This window comes from Papilio polytes, unplaced genomic scaffold (genome assembly GCF_000836215.1).
Source record: "Papilio polytes unplaced genomic scaffold, Ppol_1.0 DF824047.1, whole genome shotgun sequence".
Classification (NCBI taxonomy): Eukaryota; Metazoa; Arthropoda; class Insecta; order Lepidoptera; family Papilionidae; genus Papilio; species Papilio polytes.
The window spans coordinates 629,486-653,764 of NW_013525157.1; the positions used below are offsets into that span (position 1 = coordinate 629,486).

The window sequence follows — 24,279 nt, forward strand, 5'->3', positions numbered from 1 at the left end:
TTACACCAATTCGATATATTGCATACTTGTTATCACAGCTTTCCCTCAAATATCATCTTGCCAATATTTTGCAACTAAAATTACAAATATATGTATCCAGTTCCCATCAACCTCAACTACAAATTTCATAAAGACTGTTTATTCCATAGATTGCAAATGTAATATGATTTGCTGTTACAAGCTGTGATGTCGTCGACCGATGAAGCGATGCTTTATTTTTGTACTGTGATCAATATGTATGCTAAGTTATTTTTATGTTAAACTACACGTTGTACGCAAAACCACATTCTCGACAGAGGCGTAGCCTCAAATGTGTTAGTTCTTATTGTAATTGATATTTTTTTATTAGTGTGTAATTTTGTATTTTGTTATTCATGTAGGTTTTCGATTAGTTTCATTGTGGATCATCGGTTTTAAATGATTTATAATTAATTTTGTATCATATCTTTTAAAGAGAATAATTTATTGTTTCTGTGATTCATTAAATAATACCGTAAATGTTGTAGTTTTATTTTATTCTACAAATAATATCATGTATCACCAGGACATGGTAAGAATGGTCATGTCTGCCTTATTAGAGCTTAAACCTACCCTATATACGGACGCCGAAATCCGCTGTGTGAAATCTTAAATCACTTACAGAAAAATTGCCTTGTTCCTTTCCACAAGACAAACTCCACTTCTTATAAATAACCAATTAGCAATGAGTAGCACAAACGACGGGATAATAATGAATAGCAATTAGATATTAGACTGACAACTCTTTCTTGTAAAGGTAAATTTAAAAGTGTCTAATTGGTAAGTGTTTTGCATCCTTGACTCAAAATTCAAACAACTATCTTTTACATGGAACATCGCCAATTTTCTCGACTGTACATTCAGTTGCAACAGTTTATCTAAGTCAATCTATTCTGTTTAAACTGAATATCTTTTTCTGTGAGCTTTTTAAAAGACTAATATTTCAATTTCTTGATAAAAATTGTAAAGAATTTACTGAGGATATTTTAGTTTGAATCTTTAGTCACTCAATACATTGATTAAGTTTAAGGCAAGATAATAAAAAACCTCAAATTTAATTAAACTTAAAAATATTTATTAACATATTGTATCATGTTTCATCTTCTTCCATTTCTTCATCTTGGAGTACATTATCATCTTCATTATCACTGTCTTTGTCACTCTCCTGATCACTCAGCACATCAACATCTTTATGAAATCCTTTGCCTTTGGTCCAATGGCATTTGATTTCAAGCTTAAACTTAGCCATTTGGTTGCCGAGAAGTTTCAATATACTTGCCTGTTCTGGTGTTAATGCTACACCTTTTTTACAAATCTGTAAAAAAAGGTATTACTGCATGTATTGTGTGGAATTAAAAAAAAAGCTTAGCAAGCAGCCTCTGCATTCTTTCAAATATTGTGCCAAATTTTTATAATCCATTTGAACATTTTTGAGGATCCATCCATGCAAACAACAGTACAGAAGGTATATTGTTCTCTCCTACATATGTTATCATATAACACACTTTGTTAAAAAAGATATTGAACAATAAATTAACTGTGGGAAACATAAATGTATTGAAAGCGATCACTGCATTATGCTTCTTAATATTTTTGCCACAATTTTTATTAATAACTGACCTGATATTCTTTGATGAGTGTGATGACACCTTTCTCCAAAGACGTAGGAAGTCCTAACCTACGTAAATGTGGTTCTATTGTGTGTGAAAAGTTTTCAAGTGGCCCCTCTGGTAGTATTACATCTTGTGTTGCAATGAAACCAGCTCTGGCATACTCCGCTGCTCTGTAGGTTTTAAACCACTGAAGTACATCCCCGACATTTCTGTTAGTCATGAGTAAGCCACACTGGCCCTTTAATTTTTTTGATAACTGAAAGCATACAATTGTTATAACTATACAGAAATTAAAACATTTTATGCTGTTTTATTCATCATAAGATAAATTATATCCACATGCGATATAGAGAGTTGTTCTAATTCGAACTTGAACAGTATTAACTCTAAACACTAACCAAATTTAATTGATCTTCAATTTCATCGCTTTTCGTCCTGCCCAATGCAACTGCCATAACTTTGTTTTTTCCAAAAAAAAATCTTGAATCCTTCCATTCGCTTCGCAAGTCTTTCAGTTTAGTATTACGCATATTGTCCACCGTAAACAGAAAAATGTGTTCATATTTTGATAGTGAATTACGAATTTCTTCGATTATTTTCTGTTTAAGAACGAGTCCTTTCTTGTTTGTTTTGGTTAGTGAAACTGAAACACATTAAAGCATTGGAAATAAAGACATATTAAAATAAATAAAAGCAACAGCGATTTTCTTCAGAATAAACTTTAAATAGGTTATAATTTATGAACTTACCTTTTTTATCTCGTTTTGATTTCGGCATTTTTTAATAATTATTTAGATAGTGAGACTTAAAGACAATTAGACCAATAGCTAATAAAGCTACTAGCTTTAAATATAGTTTTTTTGATGTTTACACGTGAAATTTCACGTGTTTTTAAATTTTGTAGTTATCAAAATGTGGTACAAAGAGTACGTACGTGCGAGGAAATCTGACAGATTCTCTAAAATGTCAAAGAGTAAGTAGACAAAAAGTTTGATTTCGGGGAGGAGAATTCTTAAACGCAAATATGGTATACCACTAAAACAAAGCGAACCTTGTTTAAACCTTTGTTTGTGTTCTGAATATCCATTAGTTAAGTTTATCTTTTTTTATATCATGTGTAAAGTAACCGCCACTTTTTACAGACTACTATCTAATTTTACGAACTTTATGGTACTTCAGACAATCATTATGTTTTAGAGATTTAGATGTTTGAATATTTTTTCCATTATTTGAAATCTTCCAATGGCATTTCAAAGTTTATTGTTATATAATTACACAAAAAACAATAACAAGCTTAAATATCGGTGAGATTTTTAAATAATTGCGCGATTTGTACATTTCCTGTCCTAGGGCGAGATTTAATCGATTTTATGTGTATCGTATGTTGCTATCTCTTTTCAATAACTCACGTGGGAAGAGTACAAATAGTGTTTTCGACTTTCCTTATTGAACCAAAGACTAGTATCGAGCCAAGAAGTTTGTGATGGCGGACATTTTGTGAGAACCCTCTTCCGTTTTTTGTTTCCCCTCTGGCCCCGCCGCCGTCAGTGTAGTGTATCGTTCACCGCAAGAGAAAAATTGAAATCGTGTTGCAATTTGCTGGCTTAATTACTTTAATTCCCTTCCAACAAGTAAGTGCATTAAAATATACTATGTGTTATGTATTTCTCGGGCATTTTGGTGTTTTACATTGAAGTTGTATTTTTGTACTTTTGTGACTGTGACGCATAAAAGGAGTGTCCCTAGCAGCAGCCATTTTGCCTGAGCCGGCGACACGATATTGTGGTGTGGTTAGCTATCAATCTAAATTCTAGTTTTCTAAACTTTTTATCATAATTTGATTAGTAACGATTAGTTGTACAGCTAACAAAGACATCTATCAGTTCTGTACGTTGACAGCAAATTAGTAAGGTGGTTATTGGCTCGTTATAGCCTCTAAGGTAATTAGGTATGTGCCTAGGCTATATAAAGGGTACATTATATCTTAGTCATTTTTATAGATTTGTGCTATAATAGTGGTTGAACATTTAACTTTATATATAGTGAGACATTTCTTGGTACACGATTTACAAGTTAAATATCTTTCATTACCAACTGAAAAGTAACCTACCGTCACGTAAGTGCGTAGTAACTTTGCCGTGCATTTTTGTTCAGTCTTCTTATCTATATAACCGTTAAATTGTCATGGGAAACGCACTGGGGTAATGATCGAAGATGCGTCTATAATTTATTATTGCGACCTGTGTACGACTCCGCTGGTAAATCTTTGTAAAATTAGAATTTAGCGATTTATAGGTTAATTTACTTTTTATATTTTGAGCGTGGCCCTAAACCGCCTTCGTGCAGATGATAGACACGTGCTGCGTATAAAAGTAGGATCGTCTTTTACTAAACGCAGTTGAAAAGCCAAATTATCGTTAGACGTATAGACTATGTATAGTACACTTGGTTGCCCTATAAACTTTCCAGATGCAATAGATTCTAATGATATTTTCTACCTATGGATAGGGGTATATTGTACTAGCAGTACATGTTGGTTTTGTTATTTGGTTATTTGCCTCATAATGTATTACATCATTCAACATCCCTTAATGTTCTTGCCCTCTCCATTGTGTCTAGGTATTTTGTCTAAAAGGCTAAGCAGTATATACACATAAAGTTATTTAATTACCTGGCACCTGACTTTACTTAGATATTGTAAATAATTCTAATTAATAATGTAGATATAAGATTGGATGATTCACTTTGTGCATGGTGTGAATCATACATTACAAAATCAATACTCACAAATAATGTCTTTGCCATGATGTTCAGTTAATTATATTTATGAGTATATGTTTAGAAATTATCATAAATTTATTAATTTAGTAATTGGTATTTCAAATTATACTTTACCAATTTGGAGAGTATCTATAATGTCATAAGTTTTTTTTCTTTCATTTATAAGAAGAAAATGTTTAAAGTAATGACAAAAGATCATAAAAAATTAACCAACAAAACACATTGTCACTACAAGTTTAATATAACTGTTTTGCAACAGTGCTTTGTCAGTTAAAATCCACAGTTATGGAGATACCAGCCATTTTTATTAGTTAAAATTGTACGGCCATGTGCAATGTTAGGTATAACATAGTAAATCAGGTTGCAAACTGAAATATATCTCTAATGGGGAGTAGTACCAGTTATGACATCAATTTCGACTTTTGTCATGGCAAGATTGGAAAAAAAAAATCCTTGCTGAATATTTCAAAAGCCTTCCTAAATTAATTCTTACATACTTAAGTATTGATTATCTGTTGCTTGTATATTTAATTGATTTATACAGATTTCATGTTGAGATGTACACTGAACTATAGATTAAAATAATTTACTCTTATGAAAATGTTGAGTTAAATTAGACCCTAGCAACAGGGCTTTGAATATGAGGTAGAGTATAGATAGATATATAAGCGGGTAGTGGAGGGAGGGGAGGTGGAAGGCGCCGGGCTGACGGGTGTGGTGCACGAGGGCGGGGTGCCCGGGGTTGGGGCGCGCGGGGTGCGGGGGGTGCAAGCGTCGCGCTAGTCGTATTTCGTCTGGAGTGTTTATCCCGCGTCGCCGGATCAATACAGTTGGCGCAGTGGCGGTGGCCTAGGCGGCGCAGCGACGGCGCAGCAACGGCGCGTGCCTTGTTACATTCGCCAGTGACCCGAGTCTGTGAGATGCTGTCGAACCGAACGGTCGCCGGGTCGATGTCGCGTTTGGTGTGAGGGTCGCTCTTAGAGCTACGTTGAATTTTTACATTGCGCCAGTGCGCCCGACAGCCTCCATCCAAGGTGCGCCGCATTTCATGATGACTCACATACCCATTTTGGATTCACTGCGGTGAAAGTGACTTCCAATGATTAGTCTTTCTGAGAATATTTTAATTTTCTTTCAGCTTTCATTAATTTTTTCAATCGATTAATTTACTTTTCCTTTGAATTGTTGCAGGGGCATCAGTAATATAATTGTCACAGATAACCAACCATGTCGGTCGACAAGGAGGAGCTGGTGCAACGCGCCAAGTTGGCGGAGCAGGCGGAGCGGTACGACGACATGGCGGCCGCGATGAAGGAAGTCACGGAAACCGGCGTCGAGCTAAGCAACGAAGAGCGAAACCTGCTCTCCGTCGCCTATAAGAACGTGGTGGGCGCCCGGCGGTCATCATGGCGAGTAATCTCCTCAATCGAACAGAAAACTGAAGGATCGGAAAGAAAACAACAGATGGCAAAAGAATATAGGGTTAAAGTAGAAAAAGAGCTCAGAGAAATCTGCTACGACGTTTTGGTAAGAATTTGTAATTTTATTTTTTGACTTCATTATTTTCAGTGCAGATGGCACTTTTTTTACGCTGCGGATATTACAGATTTCCTTCCGCGTTAAATAGATTATGTTAGCGGTCGTAGCTTTCCTACGGCGATGACGTCATCATATTTGCATGGTGCCAATTTAAGGGGGTGATGCAAACGTCGCGGTCATTTTGTGCGCAAATTGTATATTGATGTTAATGATGGGCGTTATAGCGCAGTAGGTAGCTGGGCTCGCATGGCGGCCGGGCCGGGCGGCAGGGCGGGGCGGGGCGCGGTGCGGTTGCGCGCGCCGCGGGGGCCGGGGCGTGACGTATTGCGCCGCGTCACTACTGCGCGCGCAGCTATCCCATCTTCGTTCGTTGCCCTATCTCTAGACATCGACTATCCGATGCATTTTTTGTCGATTTTCCGTTACGGTATTTACTACAGTAGAGTTTTTTTAGTTGCTACTTTTACGTAATCTTAGGAGAAAGTGCATCGATATCGATTGGACTATTGATAGGTAGTCGCAACGTAATTTTAAAAAAAAATCGAAACTTAAAATAAATATTTAGCAAATTATTACGTAACAAAAACTTGTAACATGAATTTAATATTCTAATATTGTAAATTAATTATAGCGGCTATTTTTGATTTTAATTTTTTATAACCAAATTGAAAATTGTTACAGGGCTTACTTGATAAACACCTAATCCCTAAAGCTAGTAATCCAGAAAGCAAAGTATTTTACCTTAAAATGAAAGGAGATTACTACAGGTACCTTGCAGAAGTGGCCACAGGAGAAACCAGAAATTGTAAGTTATGTTTATACTTGTTTCTCCATTGTACATAATTTATTTCTACAATTGATTGTTTAATTATGTAATGAATATTAAGTCCTTAATAAGACAATAAGCTAGTTCTAACAACCCTTTACAATTACAGCTGTTGTAGACGATTCACAGAAAGCATACCAGGATGCTTTTGAAATCAGCAAGGCAAAAATGCAGCCCACACACCCAATAAGGCTCGGGCTGGCGTTAAATTTCTCCGTGTTCTATTATGAGATATTAAATTCACCAGACAAGGCGTGTCAGCTCGCCAAACAGGTCATTATTTGTGTCAGTTTGCATAGGCTCTGTGCTGGCTGGCACGAGGAGGGGCACGCGCGCCGCTAATCGCTCGCTTGTCCCCAGCCGTCGTGGAGGACTCGCAGAAGGCCTACCAGGAGGCGTTCGACATCGCCAAGACCAAAATGCAACCGACTCATCCCATCCGGCTGGGTCTCGCGCTCAACTTTTCCGTATTCTATTACGAGATTATCAACTCGCCTGCGCGGGCGTGCCACTTAGCTAAACAGGTTTATTCATTGCACAACAATCTGCAGTGTAACCTATCGATCGTGCATCCCCTACTAACTAGTACGCGTGTAGCCATCCTCCGACAGTTTGCATGAACTTCAAACTTTTACAATCTAATTTAGATGTTCCTTAAAAATAAACTCACTAATTTTGCCTCGGCATGGCCATGTAAAGCGATTAACACGTTAATACTCGATCCAGCCAGCATCAAGAGTGTATATTTATTTAACTGTTGTATATAGTATAGTTTGAATGTGTTTGTTGAGTTGAGATGTATGAGTGGAGCGGGGTAGAGCAGTGGCAGAGGAGTGAGACGTGGCGCGTGTTGCAGGCGTTCGACGACGCGATCGCCGAGCTGGACACCCTTAACGAGGACTCGTACAAGGACTCGACGCTGATCATGCAGCTGCTGCGGGACAACCTGACGCTGTGGACGTCGGACACGCAGGGCGACGGCGACGAGCCGGCCGAGGGCGGCGACAACTAGGCCGCGCCCTCTCCGGCCTCGCCTCCCGCGAGTAACATTCGAGAAGGCCGCGCGGCGCACGCCGCCAGCCGTCGCTTGTAAAAATGTTAAACATGTCGTTCGCAGCGGACCTTCACGTTCCGTCTAAAATTAAATGTTATGTGTCATCTTTGACGGTTTTGTATTTCTGTATTTACACTGGATTACAGATATCGAGCTGACCTGATGAATATAAATATTTATAACTTAAGTTATTAAAATTACGGTTTCTTAAGTTAAAAGTGTTTTCCTTTATTATTTAAATCGAACTCGACAGCCCGGTCGGCCCCAAAGCAACATTCCTCTCGCCGCATGTCAGCAGTGAAGGAGATCATGATGGTGAATGTTTTAAAATTATGCAATTAGATGATAAAATTGTTAACCTACGCCCAGTAACCCGATTAAATTTAGATTTTCATTATAAATTCACGATCTGTAATGGCTGTATGAAATTAGGGCACAAAAAACTTGTTAGTGTCTTTTATGTGGTTTTTTGTGATGTCCTTTATATGTGTTAAATATTACCAAAGCGAAACTAAATGTTGACATTAACCATTTTGTTGTGCCCATCACTGATTAATTACTAGCATTCTGAACTTTCAGGCATTTATTAGCGAAATAGATTTTGTGATGGACAAAATATTGTAACATTTCTGCTGCATTTTATCAGCCATTAATCTATTATATTTTTCATGTTTTCACCAATAAACTTTTGTATTAAATACACTTTTTAGTTTTAGAACCAATATTTAAATAAACCATCACCTATTAACCCCACAAAGATGTTTGTCTACGCAACGCATTTCGCCATAATCACCTATATACCGCCGATGAAACCTTCATAAAACAGAAATTGGCGAAAGCGGTAGCCCTTTATCTTATTCCCTTTCCAATTAAAATGTTTGTACTATGTAAATAGATCTAATCGCAGAAAAATACGAATTAAAGTTTTCGTCTAGCTAGGTCATATTGTGTTATTGCATGTGCAAAGCATTAGATGAGAATGGGACGTTCTTTATCTCAAAATAAAGGTAGTAAAACGAGTATGGATAAGATACTGTTAATCTTTGATTAGTCATTGCCAAGTCTATATTGTGAATATCTACGAAGTTACTAGTTCCTTTCTACGTAAAATTGATGGCTACCAAGTTACCAAAATTATGCACTAATTTAAACGCAAATATGAAAAAACCTGCAATAGGCTATCGATTATAGATATTGAAGACATCAAATATAATTCATACTCGATGTATAATTAGTCTGATAGTATCGATTCATCGTATAAGGCACATCACTAATAGGTATATAATGACAACACCGGTGTTTAAATTTTAATTTGGCAAACTATAGGGCTGGTAAAAGTTTAGTGAAATATAAGGCGCTTTTATTACAAGCCTTTAAAAACCTGCAATAAATAATACTGAAACAGAAGCACATCAAAAAATGTAGCGTCAGGCTAATATTAAGGCCAAGTATAACTAGCAACACTGTACGTAAACTTACTAAACAAGATAAAATCTATAGCTTCTCTCCCATAAATAGATTCAAATGTTCAAAAAAGTCAATACACACCAGGTTTTACTTCAAAAAGAGATGGCAAGATTTGAAAAACAAAGCTAACTATTATGGATGCGAAACTTAGATTTGGAGGATATAGGAGATATACATATAACGGATTAGTTAACAATAAACGAACGTAAAATTGTTTTCGTTAAGTAACGTTATTTCGAATTTAGCAGTTCAACGCAAGTGCGGTTCAGTTTCTTCAAATAAAATAAAAATATCTGTCTTAAAAAAATAAAACTTTATTCTTACATGTAAAATTGACAAATGCATTAGAAATACTACTATTGTATCACAGTCTTTAAATATTAACATTAGAGTTTGTAAAACCGAATATGAACACTTTTCTTAATACCGGAAGAATAATTATACAAAGAAGAGGTCTTACTGCAGTAGCCACTAGATATAAGCAATCACATATAAAGTTCACCAATGCTAAAACGTAACCGGGTTGCTCCACTGCGTATTCGTTCTCAACTGTCGATGTAGCATACAAACTATACACCATAACGATGGATCGTGGTGCACAGAGTATAACATAAGTACAAATTAAGCATAACGATAGTTTTAATGCAGGAAACGTTTCACTAGACTGTGAGTGACCTTTCTTAGACTTCAGTTTAATCGTTATTAAAACTGCGGAAGTGCTCATTATAATAATGGGTAGGAACAAGTTGAAAACGGCTAATAATGTGTGCATGTTAAGTCTATGACTCGTATCCACAAGCGTGCATAACACTATATCATGATCTAGATGGACAGTAGTCGCCAAAACAAACTCCGGAACGCTCAGCGATGCAGATAAAACCCACACGAAAACTACAGGAGGAGCAATACGTATTTTAGTATTAGTTAGGCGGTAATCAACGTTCAACGTACGAGGCGTTGAGGTATTACTTGCGACCAGGCTGTGCCGGGACGATCTTATTTCTTCATCGTCATCAAGATCATCTCTCTTGTTTAGGCGAACTTCTTTTTCTTCCAAACTCGCTGTTGCCAAAGCGTGGAGAGCTATTGTAGTGATTAAATATAAAGATGCCGTCGTTGAGAATACATTAAGCCCGCGGTAGGCAATGCACGCACTTCTTCCAAATTGCCAACTTCTTGCGTTGTAAGACCATAGCTCTGGTGCGATGGTTGTACCCAGCAGTAATAAGTCGACAATGGCCAATTGTATAAGAATATAAAACAGACCTGAAAAAAAGAAATAACATTTATCGTTTCTTTAATTTTAATTGTTAGGTTTTGCATCGCCCTTCCCTTTGATGTGTAGTTATTACATCAGCATCCGGAGCAACGACAAACACCATGCATGCTATCATCTGTTTCAGGTTTTTTTCATTCAGAGCTAATTAATTCAAAGTGATGTTCATGTGTATAATGAAGCGAACTTGTGTTTCTGTAAAAACCTTACCAAGTTCAATACGGGAGAGAATTTAGTTTATTTGTTTTTAAAATCATACTTACATTATTATAAATGCGAAGGTTTAGTTGGAAAGATGGGTGGATGTTTCTTAGAATTTGTAGCCTAAACGGCTTACCGGATTTGGATGAAATTTGACATAGACCCATAGGACAGCCTGGAAAAACACGCATAGGCTACTCATTTTTGATTTTTTAAAATTCCAGGCAGACGGAGTCTCGGGCGAAAGCTACTAACACTAAAATACCAAATTCAAAGAAAAAGCTACACTTGTATAAAATTTGATCATTTTTTAATGCACATGACTAATGACAATTACTTAATAAAATAATAAAATGAGGATTATAATTTGGAAATGTACCGTTGGTTGATCGCTTGAGCAGAGCGGCGAGGAGTGCGCAATGCGCAAGGGCGGCGGCGCCGGCGACCGGCGCGGCGCACACTGCGAGCGCGAGCGGCCGCACCAGCTGCACCGGCGAGGCGCCCCACTCTGCCTCCGCCTCCGTGAGCTCAGCCATGGCGTCGACTCGGCGTCGGCCCTCGGGGAGCGTGGCGGGATCAATGACTTTCGCTGCCTCGTTCCTCGCTCGCCTTCCCGCCGTCCCGGTTTTTTTTTCGACTCCGCTAGTGAATCACCACATCGGGAACATGTGCCACACTGTACGCACTCCCTAGCGAGTGTTCACAACTACTCTGTGCGAATCATACACTACCAACTTTTACTGGTCGTGTTACTGTAAAAGGATAAAGCTTATTTTAGACCGGAGCCGTTGTGCGAAACGCGCTTCGGCGACACCGAACGTTTCATGACTAGAGAGGAACTGCGCTAAGTTTGCATGTGAACGAGTGCGAATATTAATATTAAGGGCTGCACTTCTCCTCATTATAATTCAACACCCGCAGCGCAGCGCTACCTGCGGATGTCGCCGAACGAGCGGTGACCGTTATGATGGCTTACCAATCGCTCGATTTGCCATTCAAATGGGATGCATTCGGTTATAATTATTTATTGAGAGTATGAATATGAGGTAGGTATGAGTTGTATGAATGGACACTATAAAATATAAGTATCGACACAATACGTCGTCTTGTTTTTGGAAAAAGTTACAATTTTTATCTTGTACCTTTAAACATTGCATAACATTACTAATTTATGAATGGATTTAAAAACATGGATTGCAAAAGGTTATGTTTCAATTTAGGACAAACATTACCCACCTATCTGTCTGGAAAAATACCAGGTAGTTCCTTAGTTGGCTTCGATTCTTGAAAACTCCGGATCGATATTTGCTTAATGCGTCATATTTAATTATTTAATTCCTAATTCATGTCGTTCTCTCTTGCTTAAAAGTTTTCCTGGAATCAGAAGTAGCACCTGAATAACTGATGGAGTAACTTCAGCTAACGTCTTCTTAGGCTAATCGCTTAGCGCACTAGTGTCTTGAGAGTTTAAAGTTGTAAGACCCGCACTGTTAGCATTTACAATTCCGTATTTATTTAATAAACTGTTGAACAAATAGTCTTCTTTCCCCATTCATGAGTTGTTGCTATTGTTTTTTTTAAGTTCAATGAACGCAAAGAATGTTTTCCTGTTTTATATGTCATAGACTATTGTCTCCAATATAAACGACGCGTCTGCTTATATACCGAGATTAAATATCCTTCTAGTTAGTTGTTTTACTATCAGAAAAGGAACTTCACCTGATTCCACGCGTCTTCACAAAGATAAATATTTAGTTATATGGATATATACGATGGAGTGTCTCACTTTGAACATTGTTGTCAAATCAAAAGTCCATCGGAAATAAATGAAATAAAGGTCTCCTTAACTGTTTTAAAAAAATATTGTTTTAGTTAACTTCGTTTGAAAACAAAGCTTGAACATGGTATTTTTATCCAGAACTTGGGTAATTTCAACGAAGCATTGTTACTTGTTGAATACTACATACGGAAAATGATAGGTACTTAAAAAATAACAACTTTTTCCAATGGCTAATTTCCACTCGTATATATTGCTGACTCAATGTCAATGAACGCCGACTTGTTAAATAATTGCTACCCAAAAAAAATATTAGGAGTTAATAAATAAAATTTTTAAAAATTTAAAAAAAGAAGACAAAACAGCTTAAAATCTAACATGTGCTTTACGTTAATGGATCCAGGTACATCTTAAAAAATATGTTTCTAAAACAAGTGTTTGTAGTGTTTTCGTCAGTTGGATAACCAAAATTGACAACGGTAAACTAGGAAAGCTCCGCGAAATATTTATTTATAAGGGTGAATGAGGAAAACGTGGCGTATAAATAATAACTTGAAGGTACTCGAATACTTATCGATCGTTGTTACCACTGACAACGTTCGAATAAATACCACATCAAAATATATATCTACGTAAAGTAGAATAAGAGGAAATGAGGAAATTGTGCCGAAATTGAGCGGAAGTTAATCTTCCTTATTCTAAATTTGTTTTGCAAATCGTACGAAGTTACCTATTTGTTCATGATTTCGTTTATTTCGATTTAAAATGTAAACATTTCTTTCAAATGGATACAGTTGTATAGTCTTTCGTAAAATTATTTACAGCAAAATAAATTGTCGTTTAATGTTCCCATAGTGGACAATATATTGGACCTTGAATAATTAAAATGGGAGCATTGAATGTAATCGAATAATTATGATTAAAGTAAAGTGCATTGCATGCGGGTCCCACTGCACTTGTTAAGTATATCTTCAAACGATAACTCGTACAAGAAATTATGCAACATGCATGTGGGAAACATCTTTATATGCAAATTAATTGCAACCTGTGTGTAATTATTATCTTTAAGGATTCGGTATTTTTTGTAATTGTATATTTTGTCAACTAAATCCTATTTCAAAATTATATGGTTAATGGTTATCGAGCATAAAGTTTTCGTATTTGCCTTGTTTGACTAGGTATAACACTCATCTAGATATTGTTAAAAGAAAGAATTATTTGATTTTTATTGATGTATTATCTATTGGTGCAGGAGTGACGGCCTGACGGATGGGTCGCGGGCGAGACAAGCGACAATGGTGGTCGGGGGAGGCGCGTGGGCGCTGCGATTCGGCTGCCAAAATCTGCACTTTCCTCCGACTTTCTCTCCGAGGTGCGAAAGGTATTCACCGGGGGCACGCAATGCTCGTTCAGTAGCGGCCGAGGCATACGTACGCGTTCTAATCTCCGGCGCGGCGTCGCAACGCTGCATATCCGATATTCAAAGCACCTGCATACTTCCGTGTTTATAAGCGTTGTGGTGGGTGAGGTGAGCTGATTTGCCTGGTGGCGTGTGCGCTGAGTTGTGATGTCGGAGGGCGGCAGGGCGGCCATGGCTCGCGGTCACTCGGCGCTCGTTGTGTTGCTGTGCGCGCTACGCGCTACTACGCCTGCGCGTTTTCCTGTGAGTATGCAAAATGTACAGCCACTAGGGCGGGCGGACATGCTTACAAGCTTTTATGTTAATGTTTTAAAAAAAATGTCTCGTTCTATGCTTGCATTTTAATTGTTATTTTATTTATTCAATGTATGATTTAGTTACTTTTCTTTACGTACGATTTGTTTTGTGTGTGTATATTCTACGGTTAATTTTAGCGTACATAATATTTGTGAAAAGAATGTCGTGTTGTTTAATGAATAATAGTGCATTAATTTACACAATTATCTATAAATAAAATAAAGATCCATTGCCGTTTCGTCGTAACTAATCACTTAAGTATATTTGACGATACCTACATAAAACTACATATAACGAAATAATGTTAACATTGTTGGTTACAAACTAAGTTATTTGAATCTAATTCTCAGATAATTTGCGTCGATGTATTGTGGTTTTTGAATCGGTGAATAGTTGTAGTTAAAACAGAGCAAAGATCTCTGCTTACCCTTACTGATGTGTGAGGTGTTAATGCATATAATTTAAAGTCAATATAAACGGCGTATACTCCTATTGTGTGCCGTTAGTATGTTTTATAATGTAATTTAGATCAAAGATACTAAAGATATTCATATATAAGTACTTTGTACCTACTTTAAAAAGATGCGTTCGAGATTGCTGATGAGTCTTTAAAAAAGAAAAAAAAGCAAACAGCGAGTTCTCAGTGAACACATGAATCATTATGTGTTGTAACGGGCACAAAGAAAACAAAGACATTTCCTGTTGTGTTAAATATTTCTTTGACAAAAAAACACATTTAGCTAACTTATAATGCACTTGTAATATTGCATAAAAACAATGAAGTATTAACACACATCTTTTTTATTATTTTCAACAAAATAAATACATTTGTATATTGCAAAAAATTTGATAAACAATGTATTTAACATGAGCATGTATTATTTATGAGAATTCAAATATTATGTATCTTGGAGTCTTCTGTATTAGTACTTTACGGTTTATCAGTTCACTTAACAATTTAACAAGTATAAGCGCATGTTCTTAACCAAAATTTCATAGTTCGTAGAATAGTTACTTTAGCGTAGTAATTTTGCATTGTTACTTTGGATGGTATTTAAACCATTTTCCATTTAAATTAAATTACAGTTATTTTGCAAAACGGATTAAGGTGTTTTTAAATTTTAATAATAAGGAATTAAAAAACAATGTTTCATACAAAATTCAATTTTCTTTTGTTCCTCAGAGAGAAATTATGAGTAATTCGTTTGTACAATTTTAATTAGAATAAAATTAACATGGATATAAATTATTGTAATATAAAGGTTAATTGTTTTGTGACAGCCATAAAAGACAATTTTTATTGTCGGATTAATATGTTGAATTGTAAAGACAATAATTATTAAATCTCCTTTTTTAGGTTAACCATTGCGGATAATGTCGCTAAACGGTACCTCTACATGTATAAACTGTCAATATTACTTTCACTTGATCCTGATTTTTCATATAGTCGTGTCTGTAATTTTATTTTGGCAATTACATTGCATAATACAATGGTGCTTTGTCTTTCCGCACTCGATCACGTAGCGAGTTACACAAGCGTAAATGTCACGTACTTAAGGTTTTTCAATCGGCTCTCGATGATTCACAATACGTTCTTTATTGTGGCCGTCTCGTTGGGACGTGAGGCTCTGCTTCTTACCGAGATGATCGTAAACTTTCATCATTCGGAACCGTCTTACACGGACACTCGAATTTCGAACTTAATGACTAAACTGGACGCTGGCGTAACTTAACGTAAATATTTTCGCGACTCGAGTAATGTTAGGAAGCTATTGTCACATGTCCGTAATGGTAAAACAAATAGTTACTCTACGTTTTACTTTCCCCTTTACTTCACTTGAGCCCGCTAATGTGGAGCCTATACTGGACTGAGTCACCTGATGGTTCGGTTTCACTCGCACTATCTAACAAGGTCGGCGTCCACCAAGAAACCCATCAACGTCCACAGAAAGATAAGCCTTGTTATAATTATCCGTCAGGTGTACACGGTGGCGAGTGATTCATCAATCATCCTTTTTTTCTCTATTTAATTCCGAGAATAAAAGCAAATTAGTTCCACGAAATTTCACTCTACCAATAAATAATTATATCGAAGTTTCTAAAATTATTTACGCGAAACATTGTGGACTTTCCAGATTTTAATTCGTACCTATTTCAGTTTGTATTTTCCTATAGATGTTGCAGAAATAATGATTCTTCTTTGACGTGTGCTTTTTTAAGCTAGATTACATTTCACTTTACATTGTATTTCAATTTAGTGCCCACCTATAATTTCAGAGAAAAGAAATAAAAATTAGGTTTAACTATATAAGCCTAAATTGTCTTTTTGTTAAAATGGTCCTAGATAAACGCAGGTTCTATTTTCACAAACTTTGCCTTGAATTTGATAAGACTTTGTTACTTAAGTTAAATTTCAAATACAGAATGAACGTTTGCAAAATTTAACAAAAAAAATCATACAGCACGCATTTGATAACATTTGATAATTAACCTATTAATGAGAGTGTACTTATTAATTGAAGCAATAAAGTAGCGTGGGAACGCAGCGACGATTTCGACAATGTGTCCGCCCACGCTCACGGGCGCCCAGCTCTTGTCACTGGCAGCGACCTCGATCGTCAAATCATTCATCATCGCACCGACTGCCGAAGTGTTCCTGATACCTACATCGATTGTATTGTCACAACACGGCCGCGCCGCCGCGTGCTACACTACCTCATCATAAACTCACTTTTCGTCTGAGCCAGATACACCGTTTGCTTTAGCGCGGTCATTACTTATCACTTAACATACTTCGATTGTTTTTATAATGTTAAGTACGAGCTACACGGAATTTACACAGCAATAAAATATTTTCTAACACATCAGGATTTTAGTTTGATCGTTTATTCTGTTATTAGCATACGGCACGCGATGTGAGGATGATGTATTTATTGTTGTGGTTTGACATATTTATTTGTTAGTACTAGATTTCTTTTGCATGATTTGATGGATGTTCGGCTATGTGTTTGATTAATTTGAAGCTAAAAGTGATCTAGACTAAAGTAAATTGCTTGAACAAGCACAACCTTTGCTAATTATCGTATATCATCAGGAGGTCCTGCCGCTGCAAGGCTGGTTCGAGGGCCAAGGGGCGGAGCAAGGGGAAGCCGAGGTGCAGCTGGTGTACCTACCGGCGCTGCTGCCACGAGAGGCACAGTCTACAGACGATGCTGATCTTCATGATATACCGCTGCCCTACAAATTCGATGCTTTTGGACGGTGAGTTACCAAATTGAATACTCGTCAGTGGCCAGGCGCTCGTGGCGAATACATCTGGAATAAAGTTAGGTGTTTACGATGGAGTAATTAATCGTTTTTTCTCCTACACATAAACTAGCATTCCATAAACAGTAATGCAAAAATTACACAACCTTATTTTGGACGCAAACGTCACGACTTCTTGTTTAACCACATAAATTGCCTTACTAATCATTGACGATTAACTCCACTAACATTAGACTTGATTGAAACCGCACAAGATGACTTTAATTCCGTCCGTGGCGTTCCAATTCCCAGTTACGTGCGCTGTTATGTTACATAACTATCTTCTATTATTCATATTGCATAAGTTTTAAAACAATAAGCGAATCTAAGGCACAGAAATGAGCTCTACATTTTCACTGCTGCCGATTGTAATTTATATTTCTTCAATTATTTTATCAATTCGTTATTATTGCAAACGTTAGTTTTTAATTACAAAGCTTTTATTACATCAAGTTTTAATTAAAGTTGAAGTTCGCTTAATCACTTATGTAACTCATATTTCCTAACTAGATGTTGCTCGCGACTTCGCTCACGTGAACTTGTAAAACCAAAAAACATACACCCTATGTTACTTACAGATATCGTAGCTTTTTAATGGTGAAAGAACTTTTAAAAGTTGGCCCAGTAGTTTTTGAGTTATTTCAATATATACAAAAATACAAATCTTTCTTCTTTATACTCGTAATATAAGTGTAGATTGAGCTGTTATCGTTCTGATATATAGATCGCTACATACTTACTTTAGTTGTATTTTCTTAGTCCCAAAGCAATTCATTTTAAACTATCTTGTAAAATTTTATAAAAATCAAGAGTATTGGTGATTTTTGTACTTTTAGTAAATTACTTCTGCGCGCTTTCTATTCTTTTATAAGTGATCCTTCATTTTACTGATGAATAGCGTAGACTAGCGTTTTTGTTCGTTCAGTTTGATTACGCAAAATTTTCGTTTTAATATTCTGTCGAAAGAAAGTGTTTGAACATTTTTTGCAATAAGTAAGTTTCTTGTTTTTGTTCATAAGAATTTTTAGTTTACAGTATCAAAGACTTATCAGTTTAAAATAAACGATAGACTTTGTTTAAAGTGTATATTTATAAACATTGAAATGTAAATTTTGTAAAAGTTTACTTACATTATTTTTTACATAGAATAAATATGTTTTCTTCCACCGGAAATGATATTCTTAATTTTGTTTTTTAAATTTCTGTTTGGTTTCAAAAACTGTCAGTTCTTTATCCCCGGATCTGATAAAGATTATCTTTATTTATTTTTTGATAAGTTGGTTCCTGTTCGTTGACTTTATTCGATTGGTAGCAAAGGGACGGTTAAATACATCTTATACACACATACGAGTCGTTGTACACTGCCGTAACGCTTATACAAAAGCATATCGTTATCCTCACATTATCTTTGCAAGAGATGGAACAAAATGTTTTTATAATACTGTGGAAATCCACATTTATTTTAACTGGATTGCAAGTATGTGCTTTTAAACAAAGGCAATTCATACAGTGGGCGAATAAAAATATTTGTAGTTAACGCATAGCTTTGATTAAGATATTGTTTGAAAAATATTAATAGCCCTATAAAACTTAGACAGGGTTTCAAATACAATATATAGCTTAAATACGTAAACATAGATTTTTTTTAACTTTTTAGGGTTAATGCAGTAAGTGATCTCATTGCCAAAGAATTGATTACTAAAGGTTTCAAAACATGCAACTTAATTCAAACACTATCTTTTAAGCCCCTCGTAGAGCGTAACTTGTAACTTAAAACTTTGTTAATATAAAGACAGCACTTAATGCAAGCTTCTTGGATATTAGCACTTCAATTAGTAGCATTAAGTTCAAAGCGAAGTGTTAAGTTTTTAAGCGAGAGTAAGTCAGTTTTACTATCTTATAATATTTGCACGAAACTTTTATAGAAATTTTCAATCTTTCACAAATGTCAAAAAGTGGTTATAATTAACACATATCCTCGAAAAATCACATAGATTAAGAGTTTTGAGGTTAAAAGTCTGCTAGTTAAATTCACTTTCATTGCTTGTCGTGTTTTGGTTTAAATGTCCTGTAAATGTTAAGCGAAACTGCTTTATTCGCGTTTTGAACACATTTTCATATGGATCTATGTAAGGATTTCTTAATCCGTATAACATTATTATTGAAGTTAAAAGACATAACATCTGATTATCTGATTATTATAATAATATTAAATGGGAAAGTTTAAATGGATGGATGTTTGTTAGAGTTTGTAGCTAAAACGGCTGAACGGATTTCGATGAAATTTGGTATAGATGTAGAGGATAGTCTCGAAAAACACATAGGCTTATCACTTTGTTTTTTCAATTACATGCGGACGGAGTCGCAGGCGAAAACTAGTAAGTAATAAATATGGCGCGGTTCTAAAGAAGATTAATAATAGGCATATGGTCAGAGCTATAAAATTTCAGTAATTGGCTGCTACAAAAAAGTATATGACCTGTTTGTATTGTATGAAGACATTGTTCTAATATCAAATATCAATTTCCGTTGACATACATTTATGTTAAATCATCCTTTTACCCTTTACCATGCGACCTGATTAAACTCCTACAAGACAGAAAGACAATAATGCTTTTTAACTGTCCTGTATACAAATCATGCAATGTTACGTTATAAATAGAACTGATATTAGGAATGAAGCGTTTGAGTTAATTGTCCTGTTTCAATTTATTGTCTACGTTTGGGTTAGCTAATTGATGTAAATTGGTCTACAAAGCTTAAATTGACAAGAGTCCTTGCGGTTATCTCATTCAATACTTGCGTTGTATTGTCAACTTACATTTATTAAAACACGAGCTGTTGCCCGCGACTTCGTCGGCGTGGTATTAGAAAACATTCGAACTATATAAATTACAAAAAGCTACGTATCCCTCGGGAACCGGACATTTCTCTGGGATGAAGCTTATCTCATGTGTACTCCAGACTTTGTTTTATATCTGTACCAAATTTCAATAAGATATGTTGAACCGTTGCAGAATGATTGAGTGAACATTAAAAAACTAAATTAATAAATCCCACGGGAACCGTAACTATTCCCGGGATAAAAAATAGCCTATGTGTTCTTCCAGACTATGTTCTAAACCTGTGCCAAAATTCATGGAGATCCGTTTAGCCGTTTAGGCTACAAACGCTAACAAACATCCATCCATACATCCATCCATCTAAACTTTCGCATTTATAATATTAGTAAGATAACATCAAAAAGAGTAGAGAAAGAGCCTTTTGAGAGAGGATATTCTGAAATTACCTTTTACAAAATTATGTGTAACCGTCTACTCGTACATTACAGGAGCTTTGACCTGCGACTTCTGCCCAACCGAAGGCTGGTGTCACCGCAGTTCGCAGTGTGGTCGGAGAACGGCGAAGAGGCGCCACTATCATCTATCGACACCTCCTGTCATTACCTGCACGCTGGACCCAACACTGTCGCCGCGTTTTCCGCTTGTAAAGATCATGCGCTTGTTAGTATACGTTTCTACATATTCATTAATTCAAATAGAAGAGTTTAAGTGTATATGCATGTAAAAGAAACAAGAGTGTGCCAGGAACGTACTAAATCTAAATAGAAGTCCGTAATTGCATGAACTAAGATGAAGGCTAGTTTGTTAGTATTGATTTTGCGGTTTCACCTATATAAGCAAATCGGTGTTAAAACATATTTAAGACGCGTAAATAATAACTAGGTAAAAAAATCATTAATTGCAGCATGGATTAATAGTGACCGATAATTCGACATACGAAGTGCGTCCATTGCCGCACGGCGCGGGTCGTGCACAAGATGGCGGCGGGCGGCGTGCCCACGTGATCCGTCGTGCGCCCCCGCCCCCCGCCTCAGCCGGGGACGCGCAGTACATTCGCCCGCGAGTGCGCCGTCCGCGCCAGCCACGAGTGAGCGCCAACTTGCCCTCCAAGTACACGATAGAAATAGCGCTGTTCCTTGACGAAGCTGGCTACAAGCTTTTCTATCCCTTTCTTAACCACAATGAAGCTGATCTTCGTGATATGCTACTCGCATACGTCAATGGAGTAAGTTCTAGTAATTGAAATTAATCTGTAATATCACCCAAACAAATTTTACATAGAATAAAATTGAACATATTGGTTTTAATAAATTTCAGGTTCAAGCTTTATACCATCACGCTTCATTGGGGACCAGGATCCAGCTGTCGTTGGTGCGGCTGACACTGCTGCGCTCGCAACCGAGTGAGTTGCCGCCGTACGCCGAGAGGGGGCGTCTGCTAGATTCGTTCTGCGCCTACCAAAAGTCCCTTAATGTCGATGACGATGACGATCCCCAGCATTGGGATATGGCACTTTTGCTATCCGGGTAATTATGTTTACAAAACTTTTGGAAACAAGATTTGTGGGGACAAGAAAATGATCAGATTGAATTGTACAAAATTATAACTATCTTTTGCGATGAGAAGTAATCTATAATGAACATGTAACTGCCTAAAAAAATCAAGTCATAACACGAACAATTTTATAATTTTCAGGTTAGACTTCTATTCGGAGGAAGGTGGTCGTCGTAATGGAGTGACGATGGGCCTGGCGCCGGTGGGTGGGGTGTGTCTGCCGGCGCACGCGTGCGTCGTCTCCGAGTTCGGGGCCAGCGACGTGCTCGGCCGCCCCTACCCCTCCGCCGGATTTACATCCGTCTACATACTGGCCCATGAGATAGGACACAAGTCGGTATATTCGTATCTATACTTATTTTCTATCTATATACATATAATAAAATTGCAGTGTCTGTTTGTAATAGCAAAAGAAAATTTCAGATTTCGGGAAGATGATTTGTGTCAGTCTGTCTGTTCGCAAACCACGTTTGTTTCGGGTAATTTTCGAAACGGCTGGCCTAATTTCGACCGCACTTTGACTGAAGGGGAGCTGACATAGACGGCCATATTATAGGCTACTTTATTTTTTAATACTGCGCTGTCAAAATTTCGCAACGGGTGGTTCAAATTTGCGCTAACGTTTGCAGGCGACAGCACGTTTGATATATTTTTCCTGACTTTTTTTTCATAGCAAATTGGTAGGTTAGGGTATTGACTATGAGAAACCCATTAAACGAAAATGTTAAAGTTGCAGTAAAACTTTGTGAATATTGGTTTATTTTATTTATTATTCATATAGATTAGTATGTATGTTGATGTTACAGCCTGGGTATGCACCACGACGGCACGGGTAACGCATGCGCGCGCGACGGCTACATAATGTCGCCTTCTCGGGGTACACACGGCGAGGCCTCCTGGTCCCGCTGCAGTGCTAAGGTCGCCGCGGATCTACAGTAAGATATACAAGTGTAGTTCTCCCAAAGCCCATAGCCACCACTTTAAGTATATACAGTGGTAGTGCCCGCTTTAACATCTTAGCACGAATTGGCCGGCACGTCCGGTGTAATACCACGACCACACAGAAGACAGGCGTGAAATGGAAGCAATTCCGTGTTTCGTCTGATGAGTCATGAGTCATTTCGTCTGATGTCAGAGGCCTAATTTTAGTCCTTTTCTCTTTACCGCCCTTTTCTTATAAGGAGAGGATGGGAAGAGGAAGTGGATTTGACGGTGGAGGAGATGCATAGGAAGGGGAAATATCCTCTTTATGTACGTCTCCTCCTCCGTCGGATAAGGGTAGGCAACGCATCTGCAATTGCGGATGTCTATGGGCAGCGGTCGCTTCGCCATTTTGGCGGATTCAGGTGGCCGCTTTCTCGTTTGCCCCCTTATGTTATAAAAAAAAAAACATAAGTAGGACTATGATTGGAGGGAAGAACAATAACTTTGTAGCTTCTTAAAAACATTTTGGCACGCCATAGAAGAGAAATTACTAGTCCCGGGACTGGGGATATCACAAATAATACGAGCAAGGAATACCTCAAACCGAGTTATTTAAGTTGAGGCATTTATTTTTATGACATAAATGTTACCCTGAAAGAAGCAATAAGAACTCGTAAACTCCATATGCCATACAAAACTATTTCACCATTTAGCTGCTAAAAAATGTACATAATTTCAGATGGGCAACTTGTCTACTAGATGGTTCTGACGACGACGATGAAGATATCCCTGAACAGCTTCACCACGAGCGCTTCGGCGGAGCTCCGGGCATTGTATGGGATGCTAAAAAGCAGTGCGAAGTAAGACTGCTATTATTTATAACTAGCTGTTCCCGCGCGGCTTTATGTGCATGTAATTATAAAAACTTTATTTTATTGTTTACATTGGTCAAATTTTCAATTGCAAAGGTCAAAATTACCGTTACCATACTAAACTTGTTTCCTTAACGTTGGCAGCTTGTAGTTTATGGTCCCTTTCCCATATTTGGGGTTTTTACAAAATTTATTTACTCTCTTAGTTTAATATCCTGAAATTATATAGCCTAAAGCGTGTCGTCAATGTAGGGCTTTTTATTAAGGACAGATTTATTCAAAAATATGCAGTGATTGCTGACAACCTACGCCACGAAGTAGTGTGTGTTTACGCTTTATTATATTAGTATATACTAGTATAGATAAATCTTTACACGCCATATCAATGGTTTAGAAATCTGTATTTAATCCATGTTAATTTACTGATGTTTGTAAATTGCAGGTGTTGTTGCGCGACGTGGACGCGGCGCCGGCGGAGGGCGGCGGCGCAGCGCAGTGCGCGCAGCTGACG

The 24,279-nt window shown here is 37.0% G+C and overlaps 4 protein-coding genes across 7 annotated transcripts in view; 2 read left to right on the forward strand and 2 right to left on the reverse strand.

Moving 5' to 3' along the window:
* Positions 1-1,054: 1,054 nt before the first annotated feature.
* Positions 1,055-2,566, reverse strand: LOC106100588 (mRNA turnover protein 4 homolog). Its single transcript, XM_013279487.1, has 4 exons — positions 2,381-2,566; positions 2,030-2,274; positions 1,639-1,887; positions 1,055-1,333 (listed from the first exon to the last, which is right to left on the reverse strand). Exons 1-4 carry the CDS (start codon positions 2,406-2,408, stop codon positions 1,109-1,111), a joined length of 747 nt encoding a protein of 248 aa, XP_013134941.1. The 5' UTR covers positions 2,409-2,566; the 3' UTR covers positions 1,055-1,108.
* Positions 2,567-3,145: 579 nt separating this feature from the next.
* On the forward strand, positions 3,146-8,533 carry LOC106100589 (14-3-3 protein zeta). Of its 4 annotated transcripts, none has more exons than XM_013279491.1 (5): positions 3,146-3,262; positions 5,604-5,939; positions 6,633-6,756; positions 7,138-7,301; positions 7,634-8,533. In XM_013279491.1, exons 2-5 carry the CDS (start codon positions 5,640-5,642, stop codon positions 7,787-7,789), a joined length of 744 nt encoding a protein of 247 aa, XP_013134945.1. In that variant the 5' UTR covers positions 3,146-3,262; positions 5,604-5,639; the 3' UTR covers positions 7,790-8,533. The 4 variants fall into 4 exon arrangements, with proteins under 4 accessions (XP_013134945.1, XP_013134942.1, XP_013134943.1 ...); XM_013279488.1 differs by lacking the exon at positions 7,138-7,301 and adding an exon at positions 6,887-7,050 and having other exon boundaries at positions 3,148-3,262; XM_013279489.1 differs by lacking the exons at positions 3,146-3,262; positions 7,138-7,301 and adding exons at positions 3,411-3,579; positions 6,887-7,050.
* A 1,057-nt stretch (positions 8,534-9,590) lies between these two features.
* LOC106100587 lies at positions 9,591-11,665 on the reverse strand. The gene is made up of 2 exons (XM_013279485.1): positions 11,155-11,665; positions 9,591-10,564 (listed from the first exon to the last, which is right to left on the reverse strand). The coding sequence occupies exons 1-2, from the start codon at positions 11,309-11,311 to the stop codon at positions 9,672-9,674; spliced, it is 1,050 nt and encodes a 349-aa protein (XP_013134939.1). The 5' UTR covers positions 11,312-11,665; the 3' UTR covers positions 9,591-9,671.
* A 2,085-nt stretch (positions 11,666-13,750) lies between these two features.
* LOC106100321 (A disintegrin and metalloproteinase with thrombospondin motifs 7-like) overlaps positions 13,751-24,279 on the forward strand; it is a 16,454-nt gene continuing 5,925 nt past the window's right edge. The window contains exons 1-9 of the mRNA XM_013279144.1: positions 13,751-14,215; positions 17,364-17,530; positions 20,907-21,078; positions 21,323-21,643; positions 21,736-21,944; positions 22,114-22,305; positions 22,779-22,907; positions 23,636-23,756; positions 24,211-24,272. Coding sequence (XP_013134598.1) covers positions 14,120-14,215; positions 17,364-17,530; positions 20,907-21,078; positions 21,323-21,643; positions 21,736-21,944; positions 22,114-22,305; positions 22,779-22,907; positions 23,636-23,756; positions 24,211-24,272 — 1,469 coding nt within the window. The 5' untranslated portion in view covers positions 13,751-14,119. The remainder of the gene's footprint in view (positions 14,216-17,363; positions 17,531-20,906; positions 21,079-21,322; positions 21,644-21,735; positions 21,945-22,113; positions 22,306-22,778; positions 22,908-23,635; positions 23,757-24,210; positions 24,273-24,279) is intronic.